Genomic DNA, 21,344 nt, shown 5'->3' with positions numbered 1-21,344 from the left:
TAATACTGCCCCCTACGTACACGAATATAACTACTATAATACTGCTCCCTATGTACAAGAATATAACTACTATAATACTGCTCCCTATGTACAAGGATATAACTACTATAATACTGCTCCTATGTACAAGAATATAACTATAATACTGCCCCCTATGTACAAGAATATAACTACTATAATAATGTACTAGGACATGACAGTGATTTTGGGCAGGTTCTAGGTGAATCTGATTGGACTTATCAGGCTTATATATTGGGTGACTTGGGTTAGATCACTACTTTTCCATCATTACCATAAGTTGTTCTCCCTACCGGGTGTTCGGCTACCGCGGCCCAGGTGTTGGCTTTCCTCGGAGCTGCCTGCACAGGCTCCTGCCCCCTTCTGGATGGCCGTGGATGCAGCGCTTGATCGCTCCATATCTTCCCGTCCTCCGCCGGGTGTTTCATCATGTCGGCGCTGTCGGTGGATGTGAAGGAGACCTGCCGCTGCCTCCTGCAGTCCAGCCATTCCTGAAATTATAATATAAATTATATTATAAAATATAATATAATATAATATTAATATATATATATATATATATATATATATATATATATATATATATATATATATATATATATATAAATAATTTTTTAATATATATTATATAAAATATATTATATTTGTTATATATAAAATATGTATTAATATATTTTTAAAAAAAATAAATAAAAATAAATTATATATATATATATATATATATATATATATATATATTGATCTCCATATGAGTGAGTGCGTGATATGAGGAGTGGCGTCAGGACTGAGCCGTCCGCTGCGTCCTACCATTTACTTCTGCCGTCCTTTGGGCCTTCGTCCTCTTCTTCATCTTCACTGAATTTCAGTTTCTCGGAATAATCCACCTCATCGTGAAGACCTGAAATCAGCGAGATAATCGGTCACGCAGGATCCGGTGAGAATGGCAAGTGGCAGCGCGCACAGTGCCCGTACGTACCCGCCCAGCCGTCCTCTGCGTCATTGTCCAGGTCGTCCAGTTCTTTCAGATCTTCCGCATTGATGATGGTGGCGCGGGGGGCCCTCTCCGGCTGAGGACGCTGAGAACGCCCCGGCCGCAGACCCCCACCGCCCGGCCGGATCTCTTTACTGATGAAGGAAACGAAAATCATGAAAATCCTCAGGATAGAACGAAAAAAAGAGTCAAAGTCAATGAATGCTCCGGAGCAAAACTCACCCGTCCTGATTGTTCATTTGATACTGTCTAAAGGGAACGCGAGGCTCAAGGCGAGATTGGGAGGAAAGGACGGGGAAGGAAGCGCGATCCAATGTCCCAGTGGGTTCTGGAGGGTGCTGAGAGCACATCTGCAAAAACAAGGCGCCAACGTGACAGAACTGCAGGAGGAAGCAGGGGATGCTGGGAGATTTTACCTCTGAACACTGCAGAATAGTGAGTGCAGCTCTGGAGTATAATACTGGAGGTAACTAAGGATCAGTAATGTACATACACAGTTACTGCACCAGCATAATAGTGAATGCAGCTCTGGGGTATAATACAGGATCAGTAATGTATGTACACAGTGACTGCATCAGCAGAAAAGCGAGTGCAGCTCTGGCGTATAATACTGGAGGTAACTCAGGATCACTAATGTATGTACACAGTGATTGCACCAGCAGAATAGCGAGTGCAGCTCTGGAGTATAATACATTACTGATCCTGAGTTACCTTCTGTATTATACTCCAGAGCTACACTCACTATTCTGCTGGTGCAGTCACTGTGTACATACATTACTGATCCCGAGTTACCTTCTGAATGTACACATTGACTGCACCAGCAGAATAGTGAGTGTAGCTCTGGAGTATAATACAGGAGGTAACTCAGGATCAGTAATGTAATGTATATACAGTGACTGCACCAGCAGAATAGCGAGTGTCGCTCTGGAGTATAATACAGGATCAGTAATGTGTGTACACAGTGACTGCACCAGCAGAATAGTAAGTGCAGCTCTGGAGTATAATGCAGGAGGTAACTCAGGATCAGTAATGTATGTACACAGTGACTGCACCAGCAGAATAGTGAGCGCAGTTCTGGAGTATAATGCAGGAGGTAACTCAGGATCAGTAATGTATGTACACAGTGACTGCACCAGCAGAATAGTGAGTGCAGCTCTGGAGTATAATACAGGAGGTAACTCAGGATCAGTAATGTAATGTGTGTACACAGTGACTGCACCAGCAGAATAGTGAGTGCAGCTCTGGAGTATAATGCAGGCTATGTAATATATGTACTGAGTGAAGAACAAAACAAAAGTCTAGATACATAAAATAGGACATGAATACTCACAAAAGCTGGCAGCATGTCATGGTATGTAGGTGGATGGTAGGCATTTCCCATGAACGGTGAAGCCCCTTTTCGGGTGGGCTGAGCCGGGCGCAGAGAGACTTCTTTGGGGTCACTACTAGCTTGCACGGTGGAGGGGGCGCCATCTGCAGGAGCAGTGGGTTTGCCGCCCGGCTCAGCAGGAGAGACGGTTGGAGAGATGACACCGGAGATGCTTCTCCCACCGCCCTCCCTCCAACTGGTGACATCTACAACGAGAGCATGAGAGCAGAGAACGATCAGTCACCGCGCACCGAGGCCGGATCAGAACAGAGCAATGTGGGGGATCATCATCTACAATACTATGCAACAATGGACGTGTTCTCCAGGGCTGCGGACCCCCGGGAGTCCCCCACTGATATACACACATATACACAAGCAATTAATACACCGCTGCCTGAAATGATATTCCCATCCCATGATATTGGTGCGATGTCTGAAGAATACCCCTTGTCCCTTCCATTAATAAGCATCGGTCATAGATTCCATACTGCGCAGGTAATATAATGGTTCACTCGCAGGCGCCATTAATAAGCGCTCGCGGATGACGCACCACCCCTAACCTTGCGGCAATTTTGAAGAAATGTAAAATCGCACTAAATGGGATATTTACAAGGGTTCATAGTAAAGAACAGAGCTGGATATAAGTGTAGGGTTCTGCAGAAATGGGGGTACAGACTACAGGACCCCCCATTCTGCTCATCAGACCCCCCACATATAATGCAGAAGGGCAGTGATCAGCTTTATCCAGGACGCCCCATGAGATACACAACCTCTATATACAGATACATTCCCACTATATACACATAAGCCTCAGATAAAGTGTGTGTGTGGGGGGGGGGGGGAGGGAGGACGGACAATAAAACGTTCAGAGCGGTTACCGGGAAGCAGGGCGAGGGGCTTACTCTGGGGGCGGAGGCTTGGTCCGGGCCATACGACGGATCTAAGCCGCTCTTTTCTTTGCCACCCTTGTCTTGCTCGCCAGCTGCTTTCAGCGTTGGAAATTCCTCGGGAGAGAAGGACAACAGTCGGCTTGAGCCCCTTGAACCTGCGGGAGAAGACAGCGCGGGGGTCAGGGTGGACGGAGAGGAAAAACGCTCATCGGCGCTGCGGAGCTGCACTCACCACCGTCGTGTCCTGCTGGCTTTCCGTTCAGCTGAGCCCATGACTTTGGCCACCTGGCACTAAATTTATATTCTGCAAAAAAAAAAAAAAAATAACTTTAATCAAATTTTAACACATTGCATAATTACATATACCAGAGGAGTCCAGTGAGGAACGTTCAGGTGACTGCAGCCGCTCGGACGTCTCTTCCTCAGAGCAATCGGCTGCTAATTCAGCTTTGTGTTCTGGCCATACGAGTACCGGACATGGGGGGGATGAGATAAATATCTGCGGTCACTAGGAAGGGGGGTCCCATGATCCCCACTTTTCTCCTCCGCAGCAGCTGAGCGCGGGCAATGCATTGTCAGGGGCTGATGATGATGGTTGTTTCCATCAGCCCCCATTGAATGGCGGCGTGGTACTGCGCACACTCAACGGATGCGACATTCCCTTTACGGTGGTGGAACCAGGACGGTCTAGTCCTGTGGCCCACCACGTATGGGAGACTGAGGGGCAACCCTGGAGGATTTGTACTTTCTGCGGCTGCACATGTATTAGTATTGGAGACCCCCGGACACAGGCCTTCTCTCCTCCCTCCTGGCATTGACCTGTGCTGGGGACCTCACTGACACTTTTTTTTTTGGGGGGGGGGGGGGGGGGGGCTGTTTTCAGAATAATAATGAGGCATTGGCTTCCGATATGAAGGAGGCTCCTCGGGGGAGCGGCCGTCTGAGCTCGGGAACCAATTAGTGTTTTCTTTTGAGGCCACCGAGTGCAAAACACAAGATAGGAAAAAAAAAAAAAGATCCCACCAAGGACTAAATCAGGGAGCGGCGAGCGCCCCGACACCGCAGCAGTCAGGCCCGGTCACCCACCTCCGGACTGGTCACTGGGGTCGGCTTCTGTAAATTGGAGACAGATTTCGGCAAACCCTGCTGCGGCAGCGACTCCTGCGGCTGAGGAGCTGTCACACTGGAACTGCGGGGGAAAGAGAGCGGAGAGTCAGCGCAGCCGTGGTGCACCGCACTGCCAGGCACGAGCTCAGGCAGCAGGGGGCGCTACACTCACCTCTTTTGGTCTGGATGCTCTTGTTTGTTTGCCCATCCTGTCCCGTCTTTGGGCACTATAATAATATTGGGGTCGTTTCCTTTGTTCTCAGATTTCAAGCTTGGCAAGTTTGCAGGAGGAGGCATACGCCGAGCAGCGGCAACTTTCCCAAGACTCTGCAAGCCATGTCTAGGTATAACTGAGGAAAGGTAAAGTTATATATCAGGGGCATGCTAACAAACGGGCCCACACGGCGCGCCCGGGGCCCACCCCACCACACACACACGGCGCGCCCGGGGCCCCCCCCCCACCACACACACACACACGGCGCGCCCGGGGCCCCCACACACACACACGGCGCCCACCCCCCCCCCCCACACACACACGGCGCCCACACACACACACACACACACGGCGCCCACACACACACACACACGGCGCCCACACACACACACACACACGGCGCCCACACACACACACACGGCGCCCACACACACACGGCGCCCACACACACACACACACGGCGCCCACACACACACACACACACGCGCCCACACACACACACACGGCGCCCACACACACACACACGGCGCCCACACACACACACACGGCGCCCACACACACACACACGGCGCCCACACACACACACACGGCGCCCACACACACACACACACACGGCGCCCACACACACACACACACACGGCGCCCACACACACACACACACACGGCGCCCACACACACACACACACGGCGCCCACACACACACACACACGGCGCCCACACACACACGGCGCCCACACACACACACACGGCGCCCACACACACACGGCGCCCACACACACACACACACACACACACACACACACGGCGCCCACACACACACACACACACACACACACACACACGGCGCCCACACACACACACACACACACACACACACGGCGCCCACACACACACACACACACACACACACACGGCGCCCACACACACACACACACACGGCGCCCACACACACACACACACACACACGGCGCCCACACACACACACACACACACACACACGGCGCCCACACACACACGGCGCCCACACACACACACGGCGCCCACACACACGCCCACACACACACACGGCGCCCACACACACACACACACACACACACACACGGCGCCCACACACACACACACGGCGCGCCCACACACACACACACGCACACACACGGCGCCCACACACACACACACACCACACGGCGCCCACACACACACACACACACACACACACACGGCGCCCACACACACACACACACACACACACGGCGCCCACACACACACGGCGCCCACACACACACACGGCGCCCACACACACGCCCACACACACACACGGCGCCCACACACACACACACGGCGCGCCCCACACACACACACACACGGCGCCCACACACACACACGGCGCCCACACACACGCCCACACACACACACGGCGCCCACACACACACACACACACACACACACACGGCGCCCACACACACACACACGGCGCGCCCACACACACACACACGCACACACACGGCGCCCACACACACACACACACACGGCGCCCACACACACACACACACACACACACGGCGCCCACACACACACACACACACACACACACACACACGGCGCCCACACACACACGGCGCCCACACACACACACGGCGCCCACACACACGCCCACACACACACACGGCGCCCACACACACGCCCACACACACACACGGCGCCCACACACACACACACGGCGCGCCCACACACACACACACACGGCGCCCACACACACACACACACGGCGCCCACACACACACACACGGCGCCCACACACACACACACACACACACGGCGCCCACACACACACACACACACACACGGCGCCCACACACACACACACACACACACACGGCGCCCACACACACACACACACACACACACACGGCGCCCACACACACACACACACACACACACACACACACACGGCGCCCACACACACACGGCGCCCACACACACACACGGCGCCCACACACACGCCCACACACACACACGGCGCCCACACACACGCCCACACACACACACGGCGCCCACACACACACACACGGCGCGCCCACACACACACACACACACGGCGCCCACACACACACACACACGGCGCCCACACACACACACACGGCGCCCACACACACACACACACACACACGGCGCCCACACACACACACACACACACACGGCGCCCACACACACACACACACACACACACACACGGCGCCCACACACACACACACACACACGGCGCCCACACACACACACACACACACACGGCGCCCACACACACACGCCGCCCACACACACACGCCCCACGGCGCCCACACACACACGGCGCCCACACACACACGGCGCCCACACACACACACGGCGCCCACACACACACGGCGCCCACACACACACACACACACACACACACGGCGCCCACACACACACGCCCACGGCGCCCACACACACACGCCCACGGCGCCCACACACACACACACACACGGCGCCCACACACACACACACACACGGCGCCCACACACACACACACGGCGCCCACACACACACACACACGGCGCCCACACACACACACACACGGCGCCCACACACACACACACGGCGCCCACACACACACACACGGCGCCCACACACACACACACGGCGCCCACACACACACACACACGGCGCCCACACACACACACACGGCGCCCACACACACACACACGGCGCCCACACACACACACACGGCGCCCACACACACACACACACACACACACACACACACACACGGCGCCCACACACACACACACACACGGCGCCCACACACACACACACACACACACACGGCGCCCACACACACACACACGGCGCCCCACACACACACACACGGCGCCCACACACACACACACGGCGCCCACACACACACACACACACACACACACACGGCGCCCACACACACACACACACACGGCGCCCACACACACACGGCGCCCACACACACACGGCGCCCACACACACACGGCGCCCACACACACACGGCGCCCACACACACACACGGCGCCCACACACACACACGGCGCCCACACACACACACGGCGCCCACACACACACACACACGGCGCCCACACACACACACACGGCGCCCACACACACACACGGCGCCCACACACACACACGGCGCCCCACACACACACACACGGCGCCCACACACACACACACGGCGCCCACACACACACACACGGCGCCCACACACACACACACGGCGCCCACACACACACACACACACGGCGCCCACACACACACGGCGCCCCACACACACACGGCGCCCACACACACACGGCGCCCCACACACACACGGCGCCCACACACACACACGGCGCCCACACACACACGGCGCCCACACACACACGGCGCCCACACACACACGGCGCCCACACACACACGGCGCCCACACACACACGGCGCCCACACACACACGGCGCCCACACACACACGGCGCCCACACACACACGGCGCCCACACACACACACGGCGCCCACACACACACGGCGCCCACACACACACACGGCGCCCACACACACACACGGCGCCCACACACACACACGGCGCCCACACACACACACGGCGCCCACACACACACACGGCGCCCACACACACACACGGCGCCCACACACACACGGCGCCCACACACACACGGCGCCCACACACACACACACACACACACACACACACACACACACACACACACACAGAGGCGCCCACACACACACACACACACGGCGCCCGGGACCCCCCCCCCCCACACAATCCCAATGCAACAAGCAGCCCCGTGTATGGTATATACACCCCCACAGTATACTGCTCCCTCCAAGTGGTAAATGCCCCCCCCCCCATACCATCCACCACAAAGCCCCCCCAAACAGTAAACATCACCCTATATGGTAAATAACCCCATATCCTTCCCCCCCCCCCCCGTCCACGTTATTACACCCCCTATGTGGTAAATGCCCCCTCATACCATTCACCCCTTTACACAGTATACACAGCCCACTATATGTTATATATACACTCATGTCCCCCCTTCCCCCAACCCACAGTATTCCACCTCCTGCACACAGTATATACAGTCCACAGTATGGTGTATATATACCCATATCCCCCCCTTCCCCCATCCACAGTATGCCACCTCCTGCACACAGTATATACAGTCCACTGTATGGTATATATACCCATATCCCCACTTCCCCCATCTACAGTATTCCACACTATGTGGTCAGTGCCCCCCATATCATCCACCCCCTCCACACAGTATATACAGACCACTGTATGCTATATTTCAATATAGCACCCCAGCAGTATACAGACCCCCATGCCATCACCACACCCAGGACTGCTAAAAACAGTATACAACACCCTGAATGGTAAGGCTATGAGCACATGCTGCAGAAAAAACTGCACCTTGTGCCAAAAAAAAAAAAAAAAAAAGAAAATATGCATTTTTGGTGCGCTTTTTGTGAAATCATGACATGCTGCAGATTTTTTTGTGCACCAAAAACTGCAATAATAATAATAAAAAAAAAATGTGCACAGAACTTCTGAATTCTCAGACTTTGCTGGGCGAAGGAAAGACATGCAGATTTTGGCCAGAAACCGCATCCAAAGGAAAAAAAAAAAAAAAAAAAAACAAAAGCAAAAAAAAACACAGCATGTGCACAAGGCCTAAAAGTTCTAAAAGGCCTAAAAAAAATAAAAGCCCACACACCTCCCCCACAGTACACAGCAGTCTATGTGGGTATACAGCACACACCCCTCCCCCCAGTACCCAGCCCCCCCTCACCTGTGGATCTTACGGCTTCTATTGACTTCCCTTTATACTTGTCAAACAGGTTGAGAGACGAGTACTTGCTTTTCCCATCCTTTCCCTTGGATATCTGCCCCAAACGATCGGACATTGCGATGAAATGTCATCTAGTAGGGAAATTTTTCTCGGCTCCTCTCCCGATCTGCCTGCAAAGCAAAAGAACGGCAAATATAAGCAAAAGCGGCCCCCGGAGTGCAGGTGATAAGCCCCCGAATATCCACCCCGCAGGCGAGATGCCCCCTCCACCACCCACCCACAGGCCAGAAGCCCCCCCGACCACCCGCCCCGCAGGAGAGAAGCCGCCCCCCCCCCGACCACCCCGCCCCGCAGGTGAGAAGCCGCCCCCCCCCCCGACCACCCACCCCCGCAGGTGAGAAGCCGCCCCCTCCCCCCCCGACCACCCACCCCGCAGGTGAGAAGCCGCCCCCTCCCCCCCGACCACCCACCCCGCAGGTGAGAAGCACCCCCACCACCCCCCGACCACCCACCCCGCAGGGGAGAAGGCCCCCCCCCCCCCTCGACCACCCACCCCCGCAGGTGAGAAGCACCCCCCACCCCCGACCACCCACCCCGCAGGGGAGAAGGCCCCCCGCTCGACACCACCCACCCCGCAAGGGGAGAAGCCGCCCCCGACCATCCACCCCACAGGCATAACTCTGCTCCAGGTCACATGAACCAACAGCTATGGAGGAATCGCATATGTCAGATGACAGCAGAGACCCCGGGAGAAAGACAACACCCCCCGACCCAGGATAGGAGGGGAGACTGCGAGACCTCCACTTAGGAACCAGCAGAATTATGAGTACAGCTCTGGAGTATAACACAAGATGTAACTGAGGATCAGTAATGTAATGTATGTACACAGTGACTGCACCAGCAGAATAGTGAGTGCAGCTCTGGAGTATAATACAGGAGGTAACTCAGGATCAGTAATGTAACGTATGTACACAGTAACTGCACCAGCAGAATAGTGAGTGCAGCTCTGGAGTATAATACAGAATAATGTATATACATGGTGATACACCGCTTCCCCTCGCACACATCTATACATCTTCTTTGTGCAGCAGCTATAAGACAATCAGACATTACTTCCCGGCTGTTGTATAGGAGGGGATGAAGCAATGATCTGTTATTCGGCGTCTTATGACAACCATTACATTCCCACAATGGCCGCCGTCTCCCCCACTTTGTATCTGTCCAGGTCAGAAGCGTCATCTTTGCTGCCCATCAGTCAGTGGCAGCTGACAGCAGCAGAACGTCAGGCCCTGCATTACCCTGTGGGTTACACAGGGGACGGTCCAGGCATTAATTATCCCCTCCCCCAGCACAGACAGACCGGCAATGACGGCCTTAATTGACAATTGTGCATTCTCTCCAGGGAGGGTGGAGGATGGGGCGTCCGTGCAGAACGGGATGGATATGATATATATGCAGGGCTTCTCGCAGATACATGGTGACCTGCGGTATCCGGACACAGAGGACCCAAACCGAGCACAGACCGACCGGCCCAGGTCCTCAAAGTTCAGCGGTGCCATCAGTCTGCGGGGATGCGCCCAGTCTGACGGGAAGAGACGAGGGCGCCTCCCGGAGGAGCAATGTGCGGCTCAGGAACCTTCTGCAATCAGCTGCGGAGGGTAATGGCGGATCAATACGGAGATGTGGGTATAAAAGAGACTGCATAGAGGGGGGCACGTGTGACCGGCAGACCCCAGCCGCCGGCTACTGTGCTGGGCATGTTGGGAGTTGTAGTTCTATAGCTGGAGACCCGCGGGATGGAGACGTCAGTGCTACAAGTGCAGTAATCACCCGAAATCCATCAGCTGCGTCCATGTGACAGACCCCATCTCCTTATTAAAGGGGTACTCCGATCTAGCAATGATAGATGGGTGAGGGGGTCCGCCCGTCCTGAAGATGTAGAGGGGCCGCACTGCATCTCCGTTACCCAATAAACCTACAAAGCGGCGCCATTGTATGTGGGAACGGCAGTGCGGCTCCATCCAAGATAACCGGGTCACAGAGAAGGAAAACCAGGTATCAGAAGGACACAGCAGAGGCCACAGGGTCATGTGTGCGCCCATTACAGGTCCAAGACTCCAGTCACAGCCAAAGCTGTGAGGTCAGGTGTGCGCCCATTACAGGTCCAAGACTCCGGTCACAGCCAAAGCTGTGGGGTCATGTGTGCGCCCATTACAGGTCCAAGACTCCAGTCACAGCCAAAGCTGTGAGGTCAGGTGTGCGCCCATTACAGGTCCAAGACTCCGGTCACAGCCAAAGCTGTGAGGTCAGATGTGCACCCATTACAGGTCCAAGACTCCGGTCACAGCCAAAGCTGTGAGGTCAGGTGTGCGCCCATTACAGGTCCAAGACTCCGGTCACAGCCAAAGCTGTGAGGTCAGGTGTGCGCCCATTACAGGTCAAAGACTCCAGTCACATCCAAACTGTGGGGTCACGTGTGCGTCCATTACAGGTGAAAGACTCCAGTCACATCCAAACTGTGGGGTCACGTGTGCACCCATTAAAGATCTTGTACTCCAGTCACATCTGACGCTGTGGGGTCATGTGTGCACCCATTAAAGGTTCAAGACTTCGGTCACATCCAAAGCTGTGGGGTCAGGTGTGTGCCCATTACAGGTCCAAGACTCCAGTCACATCCAAAGCTGTGGGGTCAGGTGTGTGCCCATTACAGGTCAAAGACTCCAGTCACATCCAAGCTGTCGGGTCATGTGTGCACCCATTAAAGATCTTGTACTCCAGTCACATCTGAAGCTGTGGGGTCACATGTGCACCCATTACAGGTTGAAGACTTCAGTCACATCCAAACTGTGGGGACATGTGTGCGTCCATTACAGGTCCAAGACTCCAGTCACATCCAAAGCTGTGGGGACATGTGTGCGTCCATTACAGGTCAAAGACTCCAGTCAAATGCAAACTGTGGGGACATGTGTGCGTCCATTACAGGTCAAAGACTCCAGTCACATCCAAAGCTGTGGGGTCATCTCTGTGCACATTACATGTCTAAGTGTCCAGTCACATCCAAACTGTGGGGACACGTGTGCGACCATTACAGGTCTTATACTCCAGTCACAGCCAAAGCTATGGGGACATGTGCAAAATCCTGAATGCAGCTCTGGATGCGACAAGACTACAGGTACCGGCCAATGCAGAGAATGTCAGTTCCTGAGACTCTGGTCACATCCATAGCTGCAAACACCTGAAACAGGTAAACAATAACCTGCAAGGTCCTGAACGCAGCTCTGGATGCAACAAGAGTACAGGTAAGTACAGTCATGACGCTGCTGCCTTTCTATGTGGGGTCGCTGTGTACTCTCTGAACTGACCCCACACAGGTGATCTTCAACCTAAGACTCCCAGCACTTGGAAAACTACAACTCCCATCATGCAAAGCCACAGGTAGGAGATGAAAGCTTCACCCATGTCTCAACATCACCCCTAAATATTACAACCCCCTGACGAGGAATCCTTATAGTGGGGGGAAAGTAAGGGGGGGCAAACATTTATCGTAGGATTCTTGCTCCGAGTACAAACTGTATCCAAGCAACGGCTCCGTCCGGCGCGGCCACAACACACGGCGAGGAAGCGGAACGCACAACGTACACGGAGCTCAGGGCTGAAGCGGCTACTCTTAACAGGCGTCTTTACATTACCGGCCACAGGGGAGATTTTCGGTTGGACAGATTTATGGACACTTACACAGGCGCAAGAAAAGAGTTTGGAATGGCCGTCCTCTGCTTGCTGTCAGTGTATAAGCACGATCCTGTCACATCCAGCTGCAGATCTAACACTTCCCACAGCTGAGGGCTTGTTACAATGTGTCCTCTGCAGACTGGATACAATGTAACATCCCCATGGATCATATGGTTGCATAAATACTCCCCCCCATCCCTCATATATTCGGCTTCCTGCTGTTGCTAGGCAACGCCTCTGTGCAGAAGACGTCTCGCATCCAGCATATCCCCCTCCCCCCGAGTCACATGACTGTGCAGAGAATACGGGGGTTAAAATGACCATTTTTCAGTGCAAATTACCACCCAAAAAAAAATAAATAAATAAACGCATAAATATATACACGGCACAGAACACAAACCCCGTCATGGCAGAGGCGTCCTGCAAGGTCACCCGGGCAATTACCAAACAGGTCCCCAAATGCAGGTTGTGCGCCCGTCCACGCCCCCTGCAGGGAGGAAGGCTAATTACATTCAATGAAGGAATAAAACAAAACCAGCCCTTACAAGACGCCATCTGCACAGCGCAGGGCGCAGCGACCAGGGCCGGCATCTAAGTGAAAACAGAGCCAGAGCAAGATCTAATTAGCAGAAGGAAAGAGGCGCCGCAGCGTCCCGGGAGGGGGGCGAACGACGCAGGGTACTATGTTTAGCCTGATCTCCGGGACGCCCCTGATCAATAATCCGGCACCGCAGGCCCCACTCATGCTGGATAAGGAGACTTTTCTGTACAGTCCTGGTGACCCCATAAGAGCGGCTGGAAAGACCCCCGAACTAAAACAGCGTCCGATGGTGGGCAAAGAGCAGATATAATCATCCCGAGGACCCCCTCCAGACGACATCGCTGCGGAAAGTCCCCAGAAGCCAGGAGGAGACGCTGTGTCCACCGCACCAATTCCCCAATATACGGGGAAAAGACGACCGGCCGCCGGAAAAATCCTGGTGACGGGCAAACTGGCCACCATTGCTGACTGCTTAGGGGTCCGGGGGGAGTACAGCGGCCCCCCAGCTTTACGTGCAAGGCGGGGGGGGGGGGGGATGTACGGACACACAGTAAATTGCCCCTTCCATATACTTTTATATCTACTGTACTCAGCTCATGCCTATCAGGAGAGGCGGGGAGGGAAAGCAGAAGCAAAAAAGGTCCCCATGACAGCTCTGCCTGGCACCGTCACATGGCATGATCCCGAGTAATAGAAATATATTTGGGAATTGATTGAAGGGCATTCCCCTCTTATTCTGTAACCACCTGACTGCGGGCGACGGCACAAGGGGTCACGGCCCTATTGCAGTAAATGGTCTCAACTTTCAAAAATATGTATAAAAAAAAAAAATCTGCATGCGACCTCAGGGTAAAAATAAAACAAGGGTTCCTCTGAAGCCGTGCACAGCAGCGCACGCAGGAGCCTGCACCGCCGCCGTGCACCTGAGCGGAGCGCTGCGCCCGGCGGCCTCCGAGGAATTTTGTTTATTTCTTGAAAAATTACAGTCTAATCACTTCGGGGGCAATTAACGAACCTCCAGATCCACAGGACGGGTCTCCATCGTCCTCCCTGATCCAACCGCTGAGAAATCACCGGCGCTCCCAACCGTACGAGGAGACAAAAATAAGCCCCGACCCCAGGACACCCGAATATCAGCACTGTGCCCCGAGGGCAGCGCCGCACCGTACGTCCCACCTACACTGCACTGATGGGGAACAGGGGTCTCCATGTTCCACATAAATTATGTCCATAGATAGTCATGGTTGGAAGGGCCAGAGCTCAGGGGCCGGCCAGAGCTCAGGGGCCGGCCAGAGCTCAGGGGCCGGCCAGAGCTCAGGGGCCGGCCAGAGCTCAGGGGCCGGCCAGAGCTCAGGGGCCGGCCAGAGCTCAGGGGCCGGCCAGAGCTCAGGGGCCGGCCAGAGCTCAGGGGCCGGCCAGAGCTCAGGGGCCGGCCAGAGCTCAGGGGCCGGCCAGAGCTCAGGGGCCGGCCAGAGCTCAGGGGCCGGCCAGAGCTCAGGGGCCGGCCAGAGCTCAGGGGCCGGCCAGAGCTCAGGGGCCGGCCAGAGCTCAGGGGCCGGCCAGAGCTCAGGGGCCGGCCAGAGCTCAGGGGCCGGCCAGAGCTCAGGGGCCGGCCAGAGCTCAGGGGCCGGCCAGAGCTCAGGGGCCGGCCAGAGCTCAGGGGCCGGCCAGAGCTCAGGGGCCGGCCAGAGCTCAGGGGCCGGCCAGAGCTCAGGGGCCGGCCAGAGCTCAGGGGCCGGCCAGAGCTCAGGGGCCGGCCAGAGCTCAGGGGCCGGCCAGAGCTCAGGGGCCGGCCAGAGCTCAGGGGCCGGCCAGAGCTCAGGGGCCGGCCAGAGCTCAGGGGCCGGCCAGAGCTCAGGGGCCGGCCAGAGCTCAGGGGCCGGCCAGAGCTCAGGGGCCGGCCAGAGCTCAGGGGCCGGCCAGAGCTCAGGGGCCGGCCAGAGCTCAGGGGCCGGCCAGAGCTCAGGGGCCGGCCAGAGCTCAGGGGCCGGCCAGAGCTCAGGGGCCGGCCAGAGCTCAGGGGCCGGCCAGAGCTCAGGGGCCGGCCAGAGCTCAGGGGCCGGCCAGAGCTCAGGGGCCGGCCAGAGCTCAGGGGCCGGCCAGAGCTCAGGGGCCGGCCAGAGCTCAGGGGCCGGCCAGAGCTCAGGGGCCGGCCAGAGCTCAGGGGCCGGCCTTCCTCTCCATATGAACCCTAGAGAAGCACCAGGAACCCCGGGAGAAATTGGGATCATCTCCATTGAGGTTAAATTGAGGTCACCGATTATCAGCGCTGACACATTGTAACAAACTATCAGAATAGAAGAGAGGCCTGTTCTGGATTGTGTAGATGACAGTGTACAGCAACTAGTGGACAGAAGAGGGGGACCCCCAGCTTCCGGGGCGCCCCACAGTGATGTCTGCAACTGTTAGGTATGGAGCAGGCTCAGCTCCTGCACCCGCAGAAAGGTTAAAAGGGATGACTCTAGGGAACAATGCCTCCCGTGTCCATGGTTTGTGGCCGGTATCGCAGCGGAGCGCCGAGCTGTGATACCTGTGCAACCGGTGGACGGGGGTGCCACACATTTTGGAGGTGGCCACGTTTTTTTCTCTAATCACTTTCTTTTGCAGAAGCGGCTCATGTAATTATCTGGAGGCAGAATAATCCGAGGTGCCACGTGCCCCCCGTAGACCTTATAGGAGGCATTACATGTGTACCTAGAGGGCCTCTTTAAGGATTTAAAGGGTTTATAACTACAAAGTCCCACTGTCAGTATATACCATGTCCCATCCAAAATAAGCAGTAAATGACGGCTATACTGGTGGGACCCTTCATACAGCACCTTCATTCTAGGCATCAATGGGGGTCCTTGCAGCCAGACCCCGACCAATCATACACGATATACCATTAAAAGGACACTCCCACCTTATAAAGTGACGGCATGTTGCTAGGATACACTACGCCTGGGGGTCCGACTTATGGGCTCTCCTGAAAGTGAAGGGTCTGCAGGTCTGATTAGGTCCCATCAGTCGGACCCCTAATGATCACTCGCCCCAGCATTGTGCCGTCACTTTATCAGGGGGAATACACACGGTCAGTCACCGATGTAAGATCTCTGCTTCCTGTCAATAAATGGGAACTCGGCTGTATACACAAAGCGACAGTCACACAGCTGAGGGTTCGTCAGTCTGGACGATTCTCCGTGGACCAATACATGTTACCTGCACCGACACATTGTAACAAACAAACACTCAGCGCCACAGAAAAATTTACACTGCTGAATTTTAGCCATAGAAGATCATCCAAAACCTCAGCTGTGAGCGGTCAGAGGGGGCCGAGGATCGGGAGAGAGAGGGGGGGCCGAGGATCGCGAGGAGGCCGCCAGAGTCACAGAACAGCCAGCCGCTCACAGATGTACTACAACTCCCAGCTGTGGCACGACTTGTGTTAGTGCTGCACCTATCTGACCACACTGGGAGTTTTAGTTCCATCGGAGCCGCAGACCATCGCACAATACTAACCGAGCTGAAGAGATGCCGGCAGCAATGAGGGCCTCCATGCAGAATATTGCACCATATTGTAGCCAGAGATGACAGGATGATGAGAGTGATTATGGCCCTTCCGGCCCTACCAGATGAGGATGATGAGAGTGATAGTTCCACTACAAATACAAGGCTCTGGCTGGAAATCACTGCTCAATATGGAGCAGTCAGAAATACTTATTACAGACTTATCAGAGGATGCTGGGGGTGATTGTCCCTTACTGCAGATCATTGCACTGTGCACCTTACGGACGCTGGGGGTAGTGATTACTGCACTGTACACACAGACCAGTCAAATGCTGGGGGTGGTAGTCCCCGCAGATCATTGCACTGTACACACAGACCAGTCAAATGCTGGGGGTGGTAGTCCCTGCAGATCATTGCACTGTACACACAGACCAGTCAAATGCTGGGGGTGGTAGTCCCTGCAGATCATTGCACTGTACACACAGACCTGGCAGATGCTGGGGGTGGTAGTCCCTGCAGATCAGTGCACAGTACACACAGACCTGGCAGATGCTGGGGGTGATGGTCCCTCCCTGCAGATCATTGCACTGATGCTGGGGGTTGTAGTCCCTGCAGATCATTGCACTATACATAGACCTGTCGGATGCTGGTTGTGGTGATCCCTGCAGATCATTGCACTGTACACACAGACCTGGCAGATGCTGGGGGTGGTAGTCCCTGCAGATCAGTGCACAGTACACACAGACCTGGCAGATGCTGGGGGTGATGGTCCCTCCCTGCAGATCATTGCACTGATGCTGGGGGTTGTAGTCCCTGCAGATCATTGCACTATACATAGACCTGTCGGATGCTGGTTGTGGTGATCCCTGCAGATCATTGCACTGTACACACAGACCTGGCAGACGCTGGGGGTGGTAGTCCCTGCAGACCATTGCACTGTACACAGACCTGGCAAATGCTGAGGGTTGTAGTGTCCCTGCAGATCATTGCACTGTACACACAGACCTGGCAGATGCTGGGGGTGGTAGTCCCTGCAGATCATTGCACTGTACACATCTGTCAGATGCTGGGGGTTGTAGTCCTTGCAGATCATTGCACTGTACACACAGACCTGGCAGACGCTGGGGGTGATGGTCCCTTACTGCAGATCATTGCACTGTACACACAGACCTGGCAGATGCTGGTGGTGGTAGTCCCTGCAGATCATTGCACTGTACACATAGACCTGGCAGATGCTGGGGGTGATGGTCCCTCCCTGCAGATCATTGCACTGATGCTGGGGGTGCTAGTCCCTGCAGATCATTGCACGGTACACACAGACCTGGCAGATGCTGGGGGTGGTAGTCCCTGCAGATCATTGCACTGTACACATAGACCTGGCAGATGCTGGGGGTGATGGTCCCTCCCTGCAGATCATTGCACTGATGCTGGGGGTGCTAGTCCCTGCAGATCATTGCACGGTACACACAGACCTGGCAGATGCTGGGGGTGCTAGTCCCTGCAGATCATTGCACGGTACACACAGACCTGGCAGATGCTGGGGGTGCTAGTCCCTGCAGATCATTGCACGGTACACACAGAACCTGGCAGATGCTGGGGGTGCTAGTCCCTGCAGATCATTGCACGGTACACACAGAACCTGGCAGATGCTGGGGGTGCTAGTCCCTGCAGATCATTGCACGGTACACACAGAACCTGGCAGATGCTGGGGGTGCTAGTCCCTGCAGATCATTGCACGGTACACACAGACCTGGCAGATGCTGGGGGTGCTAGTCCCTGCAGATCATTGCACGGTACACACAGACCTGGCAGATGCTGGGGGTGCTAGTCCCTGCAGATCATTGCACGGTACACACAGACCTGGCAGATGCTGGGGGTGCTAGTCCCTGCAGATCATTGCACGGTACACACAGACCTGGCAGATGCTGGGGGTGCTAGTCCCTGCAGATCATTGCACGGTACACACAGACCTGGCAGATGCTGGGGGTGCTAGTCCCTGCAGATCATTGCACGGTACACACAGACCTGGCAGATCATTGCACTGTACACACAGACCTGGCAGATGCTGGGGGTGATGGTCCCTTCCTGCAGATCATTGCACTGATGCTGGGGGTGATGGTTCCTTCCTGCAGATCATTGCACTGATGCTGGGGGTGGTAGTCCCTGCAGATCATTGCACTGTACACACAGACCTGGCAGATCATTGCACTGTACACACAGACCTGGCAGATGCTAGGGGTGGTAGTCCCTGCAGATCATTGCACTGTACACACAGACCTGGCAGATCATTGCACTGTACACACAGACCTGGCAGATGCTAGGGGTGATGGTTCCTGCCTGCAGATCATTGCACTGATTCTGGGGGTGATGGTTCCTTCCTGCAGATCATTGCACTGATGCTGGGGGTGGTAGTCCCTGCAGTTCATTGCACTGATGCTGGGGGTGCTAGTCCCTGCAGATCATTGCACGGTACACACAGACCTGGCAGATGCTGGGGGTGGTAGTCCCTGCAGATCATTGCACTGTACACATAGACCTGGCAGATGCTGGGGGTGATGGTCCCTCCCTGCAGATCATTGCACTGATGCTGGGGGTGCTAGTCCCTGCAGATCATTGCACGGTACACACAGACCTGGCAGATGCTGGGGGTGCTAGTCCCTGCAGATCATTGCACGGTACACACAGACCTGGCAGATGCTGGGGGTGCTAGTCCCTGCAGATCATTGCACGGTACACACAGAACCTGGCAGATGCTGGGGGTGCTAGTCCCTGCAGATCATTGCACGGTACACACAGAACCTGGCAGATGCTGGGGGTGCTAGTCCCTGCAGATCATTGCACGGTACACACAGACCTGGCAGATGCTGGGGGTGCTAGTCCCTGCAGATCATTGCACGGTACACACAGACCTGGCAGATGCTGGGGGTGCTAGTCCCTGCAGATCATTGCACGGTACACACAGACCTGGCAGATGCTGGGGGTGCTAGTCCCTGCAGATCATTGCACGGTACACACAGACCTGGCAGATGCTGGGGGTGCTAGTCCCTGCAGATCATTGCACGGTACACACAGACCTGGCAGATCATTGCACTGTACACACAGACCTGGCAGATGCTGGGGGTGATGGTCCCTTCCTGCAGATCATTGCACTGATGCTGGGGGTGATGGTTCCTTCCTGCAGATCATTGCACTGATGCTGGGGGTGGTAGTCCCTGCAGATCATTGCACTGTACACACAGACCTGGCAGATCATTGCACTGTACACACATACCTGGCAGATGCTAGGGGTGATGGTTCCTGCCTGCAGATCATTGCACTGATTCTGGGGGTGATGGTTCCTTCCTGCAGATCATTGCACTGATGCTGGGGGTGGTAGTCCCTGCAGTTCATTGCACTGATGCTGGGGGTGGTAGACCTTGTCTTACACACATAATGGGGTTAGTCACGTAAACAATCGCTCAGAATCCCTCTGACAACTCCTCCTGGCAGCGCAGGGTGACGGCGCCACACCTCCCATCAGCGGGAGACACCATTACACGGGGGGCGGGACCTCCCCCATCACCGGGGCCCCGGGTCCGGTCCCGGAGACAAGGCCTCAGGCCCCGCGGTCCCTCCCGGCTCAGGCCGCGGCCTCCCCTCCGCCCCCCACAGAGAAGAAAACAGAAGAGGAGGAAGATGGCTGCTGGGCCTGACGGAACAAAGCTGCGGCCTGGGCCCGTCCTCCCTCCCCGCCTCTCCCCGGGCCGGAGCCGTCCCCCCGGGAATACCGACCTGGTCTTGTGGGGCGCTCTGTGCTGCGGGTGCCGGGGTGGTGCCGGGGCGGCGGCGGCGGACGGGCGGTGCGCAGGATGGCGGCGGATACAAGGCGTCTCAGCTCCGGCTGCGCCTCTCTCCTCCGTCTCTCTCGCTCTGTGTTTTTTTTTTCTCTTCACTACAAACTCCTCCCCTTTACCGAGGTGTCAATCATCCAGCGAGCGCGCAGCGCCATCTGCCGTCCGGCCGCCGTACTACAGGGATACATGAGTGAGCGCACAGCAAACAGCGGCCTCTGCTGGCCGGCCGCCGTACTACAGGGATACATGACTTAGCGCACAGCAAGCAGCGGCCTCTGCCGTCCGGCCGCCGTACTACAGGGATACATGACTGAGCGCACAGCAAGCAGCGG

At 55.9% G+C, this 21,344-nt stretch overlaps 1 protein-coding gene across 1 annotated transcript in view; it reads right to left on the bottom strand.

The window, feature by feature from the left end:
• PRRC2B (proline rich coiled-coil 2B) overlaps positions 1-21,116 on the bottom strand; it is an 83,476-nt gene extending 62,360 nt beyond the window's left edge. Inside the window, 14 exon segments of the mRNA XM_075324384.1 lie at positions 312-499; positions 502-509; positions 826-916; positions 995-1,143; positions 1,232-1,359; positions 2,340-2,584; positions 3,257-3,307; positions 3,310-3,423; positions 3,501-3,551; positions 3,554-3,572; positions 4,355-4,457; positions 4,548-4,725; positions 9,424-9,593; positions 20,951-21,116. Of these exon segments, the coding sequence (XP_075180499.1) occupies positions 312-499; positions 502-509; positions 826-916; positions 995-1,143; positions 1,232-1,359; positions 2,340-2,584; positions 3,257-3,307; positions 3,310-3,423; positions 3,501-3,551; positions 3,554-3,572; positions 4,355-4,457; positions 4,548-4,725; positions 9,424-9,538 (1,440 nt within the window). The 5' untranslated portion in view covers positions 9,539-9,593; positions 20,951-21,116.
• Positions 21,117-21,344: the final 228 nt, after the last annotated feature.

Source organism: Anomaloglossus baeobatrachus, chromosome 9 (assembly GCF_048569485.1).
Source record: "Anomaloglossus baeobatrachus isolate aAnoBae1 chromosome 9, aAnoBae1.hap1, whole genome shotgun sequence".
In the NCBI taxonomy this organism is placed as follows: Eukaryota; Metazoa; Chordata; class Amphibia; order Anura; family Aromobatidae; genus Anomaloglossus; species Anomaloglossus baeobatrachus.
This window is presented reverse-complemented; position numbering and strand designations above follow the sequence as displayed.